General features: G+C 44.2%; 1 protein-coding gene across 3 annotated transcripts in view; it reads right to left on the bottom strand.

The window, feature by feature from the left end:
- Window positions 1–1025: 1025 nt before the first annotated feature.
- LOC144818761 (uncharacterized) overlaps window positions 1026–11658 on the bottom strand; it is a 171748-nt gene continuing 161115 nt past the window's right edge. For 2 of the 3 annotated variants that reach the window (XM_078676486.1, XM_078676488.1), the window contains exon 8: window positions 1026–1880. In XM_078676486.1, coding sequence (XP_078532612.1) covers window positions 1153–1880 — 728 coding nt within the window. In that variant the 3' untranslated portion in view covers window positions 1026–1152. The remainder of the gene's footprint in view (window positions 1881–11658) is intronic. The other variant, XM_078676487.1, reaches the window with a different exon arrangement.

The raw sequence follows: 11658 nt of genomic DNA, 5'->3' as shown, positions 1-11658 counted from the left end.
GATGAAACCAACTTCATCATAGGCTACTTCTGACACCCACTCCCCTCCAATTTATTGCCATTTCTGAACACCTAAGTAACCAAAACAATACTGCTACATCAGGCACACTAACTACACTACCTTCCTTCTTTCTCCTAATTTTCTCACCCCGACCGTAGCTGTCTGCACATGGAGGATATCTCTCATTGAACCTTTTAAACTCCACAGAGTAGCACTCTGACAGAGGCCTGTCATCACTGACTGATTCTTTGTAAACCATGAGCCCATCCTACAACCAGGCACATCTGACATCCCCTTCCTGGTTTGTGGTCAATTGACCTCCAGAAGCAACAAAGTTATACCATTTCTGTCAGCATCGGCCTCACTGCCAAACACTAATGTGCTTCTTACTCACTCACACGGCAAACCTTTTAATCTCATTCTCATCTCTACCTCACTAACTCAGCCAGCTCTAGTATGATCCCCCAAGACCATTCTCTTATTCATATCGCTGACCACATACCACAACTCAGTACCAACCCAATGTACCGCATATCTTAAAGCACAAAATACCCTCCATTACAATATCTGACAACCTGGAACCTAACAACTCAATCAAAGTACAACTACTTTCAACAACATACAACTCTGACTTTCAACAATGACTACCCTTTGCTTATTTTTTACCTCTCTTCCTCTAGTTCACATCCCTGATAATGCCAGACACCTGTGTCTTCAGATATGTCCCAAATACCTGACGGCATACATAGATAATGTAAACCCCGCACCTGCAAGAATCTTGATTCTTACTCAGCCACTGCCCAAAGCCCTTTTGTAAGTTCAAATCCACATAGTACACAAAGCATATGTCCTCACACAAAAATCACACCCACAAGTTATCCTTCAATATAGGCTGTTCTCACTGCTTAAAATGTGCCAGTTTATTGGATATTTTTTCCACGGGAACGTAATTTTGTTGTACTAATGCATAGTGTAAATAGCCACTGCTGCACAACATACGACCAAGGCAGGCAGCAGCTTCACCATGTATTGTATGTTTTTATTGAAGATGACATATAACATTGCAGAATATGTTAGGGTAATGTTTTGCATTATTAGTAACTTCAGAGTTATTCTTAAACTTCAGTCTCCCATTTCACAATAGCTTTGAGGTCAGTAAAAACCTCCAGACATGTTACTTTGGCATGCTCCTCTTTCAATATGTGTTCTTTTGTGTACGCTGAGGATATATTTCCGACTGAAACTTTTCTGGCAGTCTGTACAAGTGTATGGTTTTTCTCCTGTGTGTATTCTTTGGTGCCGATTGAGATCACCTTTTAGGCTGAAGCTTTTATGACAGTCAGTACATGCATACGGTTTTTCACCTGTATGTGTTCTCAAGTGTCGGTTGAGGTCACACTTTAGAATGAAACTTTTCTCACAATCTGGGCATGTGTATGGTCTCTCTGGTAGACCCACTTCTAAAGATAGTCTCTCAGAGCTTGTAAATTGTCCACTGTGACTGAAACCCTTGTCATAGTTGACACACATGTATGGTTCCTCATTTTGCTGTGTATCTCGCAGGCATGTAATAAGCTCTGTATTAGACAGATTACTTTCACAATTGTCATCTTTATACAATATCCCCTTTTTGACGGAAGCCTGTTGCAAATTGAGATGAGGGGGATTACTTAAACTACTTTCACTCCAAGTTGTTTCATTAACTTCCAGTCCTTGATTATATTGTGTCCAAAGGTGGCTTCTAAAATGAGTTAGCAAGTCAGGACTCTGGAGCACGTTTCCATCTGATCTTCTTGATGAAGTTCTGCAAGTTTGAGTCACTTCAATAGATTTGAGTGAATCTATATTTTGACTTTGTCCTTTTAGGTTTCCATCACCTGCTGGGTTCAAATACAAGTTTTGTCAGTCAGTTTCTGTAGAAACATGTCCACATATATAGAACTGCATTCCAAAAGTAGCATTTTAAATAAAATGTGGGTAGAAAGAATGGTAAAGAGTAGATAGTGTTGTGAGTCAAGGAAGAAGACAGGGGGTATTTACAAATGTACCGTTTTGAAGAACCGGCTAATATAGTATTCGAAAGCTGTTATACTTTTTCAGGAATTTAGCAAAAAGCTATTCCTAATTCTTGTCAATGTTTCTATATACCTTTCACTTCAAGCCAATGATGTGTACCCTTTTTGTTGGGAGTTAAATCTGTGTTTTGGTTCTTCAAAGTGAATAGAAAAGGAGTAACAAATTAACCATGCACAATATTGCACAAAGCTTCTGTGTTCATACTCATGGAACGCCAGTGCATACATAAAGGCTGTAATTTTACCATGCCTTCACTTACAGGTCTCACTCATTGTATCTGACCCACTCTGTCTCACTCAATCCCACTTATTCTGAAATAGGCAGTCTTACTGTGTCTCACACATAATAACACTCAGTTACACTCACTGTCATTCTCCCTCACTCACATTCATTCTCACACATACTCGTCCTTACTGTCACTCATTCTCATTCACTCTGACTTACTCCTTCACTAACTCTTTATCACTTTAACTCACATACATAGTCTTACAGACATGCTCACAGTGCTGGATTGGTGCAGGCACCTTCATGCACCTTTGTCAGCAATCAAGCAATGTCACTAGCTGCCGCAGTTTGTTGCTGGACTCGAAGCGGGTCTGTATTTTATTTCTATTGTACCAAGAGTGAAGAATTATTAACTCTTGATACAATAAAAATGGACCACAAAATAAGGAGGTTGTAGTGTAGCTGTGGTTCCCATAAAGAAGAGCTGCCACTGGTATCCCTGGACCAGCTGCCACTGGTCCAGGGATACCCATCCATCAAACCATTCTATCCACTCAATCATCCATCCTTTCACTTATCCACCCCCTTTCATCCATCATTTCAATCATTCATCTATCCATCCTTTTACACTTCCACTCAACCAGCCATCGTTTCACTCATTTTCCCATCCATCTATCCTTTCTCTCATCATCCATTGATCCATTCTTTCACTCCTCCATCCATTTACCCTTTCACCTATCCATCCATTCACCCTTTTATCTATCCAACCGTCCATTCATCCATCCACCCTTTCACCCATACACCCTCTCTCCCTTTCACTCTTCCATTCTTCAATTCATTCTTTCACTCATTCATCCATTCTATTCAAGATGTCTTGTATAGTGCACAGCTACCTCGAAAGACCTCCTGGCGCTGAGACAGGCACACCTGCAAGGCCTTGGCAACCCATGCCAGAATGAGAATAGACAAGTCTTTAGGAGTTTCCTAAAAGAGATTTCTGGCTAGGCCAGTCTCAAATTGGTAGGAAGGGTGTGCCACAATGTAGCAGTCACAAAGGCAAAGGCACGGCAGCCACATCTAGCCTTCTTGACCTTAGGGACGGTCAACAGAAAGGAGTTCCCAGAACGTAATGATCTCTTAGGTGTGTAAGGGCAGAGTAGTCTTTGAATCAGAAGGGGGCCTTTTCATTGCATCGCTCGATGGGCCATACATAGAACCTTGAAATGTATCCTCTTTTGTACTGGGAGCCATGCACCTATCCATCCACCTTTCCATCCATCTCTCCACCCATCCTTCCTTCCTTTCACTCACTCACCCTCCCAAGTTCATTATGAGCCTTTTTCTGCCAAGCTGCAGACAGAAGAGCCCCACCAAGAACCCCACTCCCTCTGTAGCGGCTAAAGCAGGGAGGAGGACTTGGGTGGGGGTGACGATGCCCCTGATGCAGAGGCTTAACTGCACACTTACCTCTTAGTCCACTTGTGCAATTGTTGTCCGTAGCTGGTTCCCTTCTTCTCTTGGGCCTCTACGGAGTCGAGATAAGGAGCCCTCTGTTGTGCTCAGCTCTATAATGTTTTTATGTTATCTTCTTCCCTGACATTATGCTCAGAGTCCAAAAATTACATAGAAGTGTCTTTGACGTTAAAAAGGTCCTGAGGGAGCAAGAACTTAAACATTCCTGTTTCTGGCACAATAGAGAGTGGTAGTGAACAGACACACTTGGCACTTTACGTCCCCATATGCGGCTCAGGACTGGCTGGATGGCTGGAGACCGGAGTGTGGGATGAAGCTTAGAGATCATTCCCGACAAAAGCGACACGACAACGGTGCCCAGACTCACCAGCATGAACCGGATGGTCCGCGTCAGCAGCACAACTCGTCACAAAGCAAAGACGATGGAGCGAGTCAACCGGAGCCCCCCAGGGACTGGTTGGAATGGGAGGGATGAGGGTGGTGGTATAACAGTTGGTGCTGAACAATACAAACACCTGCAGCAAGTGACCGCTTGCTCTCGATGCCCGTGCCTAATAACCATGGCAATTGTGGGCGGCTAACCCTTGAATGAAGATGGAAGACTTTGGTAACAATTTATCCTGTGCAAATGGGGAGGCGGATGGAGGGCATGGCATCTCTGCTTTTGGGGCAACAAGCACTCTGCAATGTTGGGGTGGGGCAGGCAGTTCAAAGTGCGCTACGCAGGGTGGAGGGTTTGTTTAGAGGTCTAGTTTGTCTCTTTGTTTTCGGTCCTTTACAGCAAGCACTTCACAGCACACGGTCACAGACACAGGCTCATGGAGCCAGCATAGATTCCCTACCCGACCTCTGACCATACTAACGAGATAGGGACAGGAGAAGCACCTGAAACCTACATGCACATATGGCCACCACGAAAAGCAATGCTCACATCTGCCTTATGTCCTGGAATGTTAACGGTCTTGGGGGACAAACTAAAAAGAGGGATGGTATTGCAGTACATAAAATGACATTCCCCAGACGTCGTCCTCCTCCAGGAGACGCATCTAGGGGCAATGGCTGCCAGGCTTTGGACAGGTGAGAATACAAAATGGTTGCCCATGCGGGATACACTACCAACTCCAGGGGGAGTGGGAATCCAGATCAAAAAGACGTTACCACTTACCATCCACCACACCTAGCCTGATGCACACGGAAGATACGTGGTCTTAACAGGATCTGGTGAGGGTACCACTATCAATACCATCTCCACCTATGTCCTGGCGCGGCTCCATGACACCCTGCTACCAGACCAGAGTGCTGTCTTGCACAGCCTACCAGACGGGAACTACTGATGGGCGGGAACTTTAACATGACACTCTGTGACGAGAAGGACTGCTGGCCCTTGAGGCAAGCGACATCCGCATATCAGCTGCTTGCTGACTTCCAGTCAGCCTTGGGCCTAATAGACGCATGGTGTGCCCTCAATCCTACAACACAGCACTATACATTTCACTCAGCGGCTCATGGCAGTCTTTCGCGCATCAACTATATCCTTACTCTGGCAGGTCAGCTACCTAGATTCTGAGAGGTCTGCCACTAGGCCAGGGGCATTACTTACCACTTCCCGCTGTGCACTCTCTATGATCTTTGCAACAGCCATGAACACAGTGAAATCAGACTTAATCCTTGGTAGTTTAAAATTCAAAGAATTAGAGAAGGCCTCCTGGAGGCCACAGAATGGTACTTCAGGGAAAATAAGTCCTTAGTGGACTCTGCGCTGAGCCTATGGAAAGTACACAAAGTGGTCATTAAAGGACAGGGCCTCTCCTAAAAAGTGGGGTACAAATAGGACAACAGAGCTAGGTTGGAGGCGATTAAGCGGATCTCCATGAATTACAGACTACCTTCACTGACTAAGACCAAGGGGTCGTTAGACATACCATAGTCCTCTAGCAAAAAGAATATAAGGACGCAGCACTGGAGGTCGCCAGGGCATGGCATATAGCAACACAACATCTCATTTATGAGGTAGGAAATAAAGCTGGCAAACTCATTGCATGCCTTGACAGATTGGAGCGGGTGAACCGTTGGGCGCTGGAAATTCAGACTGATGACGGTAAACAAGAGAGGAAAAGACAGGGGGTGGCAGACACCTTTGTGGCACACTACACCCATTTATAGTCCTCAGCTGAGACCGCTATGCCGGCAGAATCCCATGTACTCCTGGCTGATAAACAGCACCTTAGCCTCAAATGTGAGGACAGAGCGCTTTTAGAAGCAGATCGCACTGAAGATTAAATTATAAGGGCGATTCGAGATTTAAATTCGGAAAAAGTGGTGAGCCCTTATGGCACACCAATTGAACTCTACAAGCTAGCTGCTCCCAAACGAGCCCCTCACCTATTGCTGATGTACAAGGAGAGCTGGAAAAAGGGCACTCACCATAGGGACCAATGGCTGGCCTCCATTGTTGTTATACACAAAGAGGGTAAACCACCAGAGAGCTGTGCATCTTATTGGCCTATTGCATTCCTTAACACAGAAATTAAAATATTACCAAAAACACTGGCCTCCCGCCGCATACCGGTCATTTCTGCATTGGGTCACCTGGATCAGTATGACTTTATGCTGGGGCGAAGTACTGCCCGTAATCTTCAGCGCCTCCATGGCATGCTGGGCCAAGCCAACAGGCTCCAAGTAGACACTTTAGTCCTCTCCCTAAAGGCCCGAATGGCATTCTACAAGATCGATTGGCCATTCCTCTTTGAAGTTCTGGATGGGTTTCTGCCCCCACTATATGGCGTGGATATACCTCCTCTACACCGAATTCTTGGCGCGTGTCTTAGTTAATGGGGGAATTACCCACGTATTAGACTCCAACAGGGTACTCAGTAGAGGTGCCCACTCTCACCTCTAATCTTTGCACTCATTTTAGAACCTCTGGCCACCTGGATAAGGAGAGATCCGCTGTTCCAGGGACTGCGATGGCCGGACACTGATAGGACAGAATATCGCTCTTCGCAGACGACATTCTGCTCTGTATTGCAGACCCTGCCTTCACACTTGACAGAATACTGCAAATTCTTATCCAGTTTCGTCGATACTAGGGCTATACCATTAATTGGACAAAATCCCTCATCTACACCATGAGCGGACAGGTGTCTTGACTGCCTCTGGGGTGTAAGGTCAGAATCACCAAAGATGAGTTTCGATACATTGGAATTCATGCCACCCCTGACCCAGACCCAGACCTGTTCTATGCCAAAAACTTGAAGCCACAGCTGGCACGCTTAAAGAGTGATGTTCAGCATTGCAGGTCCTTGCCACTATCACTCCTGGGCAGAGCTGCACTTTTGAAAATAAAGGCCCTCTCTGCTTCCTTTACGCTTCACGCAATACACCCTATCCGGTCCCTGCGACTTACTTTAAAGCAATAGAGAGCAATGACAGAACACTACTTTGGGATGGGAGTCTGGCAAGAAACGCCATCAATAAACTAACAAGGGGGTGGTATGATGGGGAAATTGCCCGCCCGACATCCAAAATACTACTGGGCAGCATAACTTACTATCATTAATCACTGGCATATATAACAGTGGATGAACCCACGTTTCGAATGGATAGACAAATCATGCAACCACAGGGATATCTTAGGACTCTATATGCCAGCCCATACCATATCAATCTCAAAGGCTCGGTGGCAGTCACGGTTAACATCTGGCACACAGCACTTTGTGCGCTTGGTTGGAGGGACAGGATCACTCAGACCGCTCCATTGTGGGACTCGCAGTCATTGGGTTCTCTAGGGATGCATCCAGGATTTGATGAATGGGACTTTATCGGACTATCCTGTGTAGGGGATCTCTGGACACAGGGAGAAGTAATTCCTTTTGTGGACTTGCTACGAGACTGCCAGTTAGCCTCAAGTGAGACCTTTTGCTACCTGCAGTTGCAGCATACACTCCAGGCTGCACTACACAGGGGAGAGGAAATCCCTGGGTCCTCACTCCTGGAGAATAAGATGCTAGATGACACTATGCCCCAAAAAGCGACTTCCCTCACATCCCAAAAAATAATCAGTACCTCACCGGACACTCGCCAGCACTTGTGGGAACAACAGGAGCAAGAACCTGGAGGGTATTGAGGATGACGAATGGTCTTAAGCCTTAGCATCCCAGAGGGAGGTAGCTATATAGTCTGGGTTCCGCCTGGTGCAACTGAAAATTCTCCACAGGTCTTTCTTTGCATGTACCACCATTTAAAAGTGGGGAGGGCAACTGACGCAAGCTGCCAAAGCAGTGCAGTCAACAGGGCACTTTCTTTCACATCATTTGGAGCTGTCCTGTGATACAACACTTCTGGGAACTAGTGGTTGCATGCATGAACGACCTATGTGGGAGTAATATGGAATCTTCTGCTAAATTGTGCTTGTTAAACTTTTGGGATGCAACTGACCTAAACCGTATCGCGCGAACCTGGATGACCCTCAGACTGGCAATAGGCAAATGCAATATTGCTCTAATATGGGGTGTGGCGCAAGTACCACAATTGAGGGACTGGAAGTGTGACATGGGTGACTGTTGGCCGAGAGGGTGATATATTAAAGCTGAGGCTGTCCCCGAAAATGGATGAAAATCTGGGGGAAATGGAATGACTACAGAGGGGTCTCTCCATTCCCCTCATTTTAGCTGGCTCGGGTGTCTTGCTTTCTAATCACTCCAATCCACTTGCCACAGCCTGTGATGCAGAAGGGTGGAAAGGATATAACATGGGTACTGTTTAGCTATGTGCTATTTGTCTTTTCTTTACCGTGTCGATGTACGATGATACACAAACTATTTGTCTACTTGCCATGTTTCTAATAAAAAGATCTTTTAGAAAAAAAAGAATTATGTGAGGACAATGATGAATGTGATTGTGTGGTATCTGTGATTGGTGGTATTACTGAATGTAATCTGCACAGTACACAAGCAGAATTGAACAGTGCAGCTTCTCGAGATCTTGTGTTGCACGAAAGTATTTAAAAATGTAAAGGAGGGGTAGCCACATTTTAAAAATGTGGATAAAGAGCTTAAGGGCTTTGGGCAGGTATCTTCAGAGCTCACATCTGAAGGTACATTTTATGAGACGAATCGACTATTTGTTCCCCCTGAAGAGGTGTGAGAACATTGTTGGCTGTGCCAATGAGGGACACTTAGGTATTACTGCAACATAAAGAAAGTTACGCCTGGCTTATTGGTGGCAAAATATGGATAAACATGTTTCCAGTTTTATTGATAGGTATTCACAGTGCATTGTGTCTAATAAACACTGGAAAACTGTAAACAAGCCTCTTTTTCCTGTTCCTCTTCCTGATTGACCTTGGGAAAAGTAACATTGGATTTTGAGGTCCTTTCCATCTCATTCCAGGAGATCAAAATATCTAATTGTTTTGACTATTTTTCTAAATGATTTTATTTTTCCTTTCTGGACGCACCCCCCAGTACTAGAAAAGTTATCAAGTTTTTAGAGGAAATTTTTCTGTTGGAAGGACCACCCAAATTAACAGTCACAGACAATGGCACACATTTTGTGTTCAAGGAAACGAATGACTTCATAAAAATGTGTGACATTGGTCACTTGCACAGTCCAGCTGGGAATGGCCTGGTGGAAAGGGCCAATCGCTTTATAAATGATGGCGCCAAAACTGCTGAATCGGCAGGTTTGAACGTGAATGATTATCTCAAACAAAAAGCATGGGTTTAATTAACTACACCTCATGCAGTGGTGGGGTGGGGGGTCTCTTCTTTTAAGTTGTTAAGGGGTAGAGACGCAAGGATTAAACTTTTACCTGTTTGGTTTAGAGAGAAATGCCATATAGATAATTTGGAGAACTGTGATGAGCTGATCAAAATGAAAGAAAGAGTTTTGCGTAAACAGATTCATCGAAAAAGGGATTTTGATGTAAAAAAAATACTAAATAACGGACTATAGCAGAAGGGATTTGGGTTTTAATCAACAAACCTTATAGACTAGTGAAAGGGCAATCTACGTTTTCAAAACCAATTAAAGTGGTGAAGACCAGCCAAGCCTCTGTTCTGCTCTCTAATAAGGGCTGGTGGAACAAGAGTAGTGTGGTTCCCATTCTGGAAGAACACGCGCAAATATTTTTACAAACCTATAATGAATCTGACCTTTCTGAATCGATGTTAACAACAGATGCCATGTTGGTAGGGATGACCAAAGGTCGTAACAGAATTTTAGAGAACATGAACAGGATAATTGAAAGAAGCATTCCAAGCAAGGTGGTGGGGGAAATGAGGGTGGTTCTGGAGGTAATATTTTCAATTCCCAGACTTATGATGTGAGTGCAGAACCCTGCCTGGTGGAATATTTCAGAGTGATTGGATGGCTAGTTCTTCTGTGTACGAAAACCACCTAAGAAGATACTGGATTATGTATTAAATTGATTTTATTTCCAGTTCAATTATTTTAGTTCACTTTTGTGTCTCTTTTATTTGTTAAAAAATATGTTTTTATTGAAAGGGAGAAATGATGTAATATATGATGACCGTAACGTGTATTGCTATTTGCTTTTATCAATTTGCTTGTTTCTGATATCTTCAGTGAGATTCTATGCATGATATGTGGTGTGGTTCTAGTATGATGGTTCCTAGGGTTGGTTGGTAGTTGCTGCGGATCGCCTGGCTTGGATGGATGTTTCACTCGTGGGTCCTTTACTTAAAGAATAAACATCACTCTTTCTGAGTTTTACCTTCTCCTGCCTGGCGTGATTCTTCCTGCCTGCCTTCACAGAGGAGCCTGCTTCATTTGCCTTTAGTACTGTGCAATATGACAGCCAAGTTAGGGACGATCTACTTAATTGGGTGTAGTCAATTTCTGTTTTTCTACAGAACATACATTTCATGTTGGTCACCACATTTGCCTAACTGATCATATTTTTGTTTCGATTTTAAATTATGTAGTCTTCAAAAAACATAAAATATTATTTCAAGAAGGAAGTGACCACTGATTGCTACATGTGTCTTTTTTTTTTGCAGCTGACTCCCCAGGGTGTAGAGGTTCTCTACATACCACTTGAGTATCCTCGCAGGCTGACTAATAGGCTTCCTGCAATCGTTTAATGCATTTTTCACATTTTCAAGATACATTTCTATTGGTAAATGATTTCTCACAGATTAGGGACAAACATATTTAGTATTCTTCAATGACAGAAAGGAAAATGCTACTTACCAGTATGCATCTGTTCTTGGCATGTAGGGTTGCTGACATTCATATCTTAGCATAGATCGCCACCTAGTGTTGGGTCTGGATGTTTGCACCTTGTTGTCTTGGAAGAGTCTTCGAAGTATCACGAGATAGGTGACTCCTCCCCTGGACTACAGTGCGCATGGGCATCTTCTCCATCTTCAGATTGTTTTTCGCCATTGTGGCAAAGATGGAGTATAGAACAGTAGGAGATGACCATGTAACTGTATGTTAAGAAGGTAACCCTGCAGCTGTGACAGGCACCGGGGAGGAGGGTGGGCGATATGAATGTCCGCAGCCCTACATGCCAAGAACAGATGCATACTGGTAAGTAGCATTTTCCGTTCGAGGCATGTGGGCTGCTGAATTCATATCTTAGCATAGACTGTATAGCAGTTTCTCCTCTAGCGATGGTTACCTCTACCAGCTGCAGTGGTTTGAAAAAGAGTTTTAAGGACAGCCTGGCCCACAGCAGCTTGTTGCTTAGCTTGCACGTCAATACAGTAGTGTTTAGTGAAAGTGTGTATGGTAGACCATGTAGCTGCCCTACATGTGTCTTCTAAGGGAATATTTCCTAGGAAAGCCATGGATGCCCCCATTTTGCACGTTGAGTGTGCTCTTGGGGGAACTGTTAAAGTGCGCTTTGCTTTTTGA

This window comes from Lissotriton helveticus, chromosome 2_1, assembly GCF_964261635.1.
Source record: "Lissotriton helveticus chromosome 2_1, aLisHel1.1, whole genome shotgun sequence".
NCBI classification, from domain to species: Eukaryota; Metazoa; Chordata; class Amphibia; order Caudata; family Salamandridae; genus Lissotriton; species Lissotriton helveticus.
Note: the sequence above shows the minus strand (reverse complement) of the source record. Positions and strands in the feature narration are given on the sequence as shown.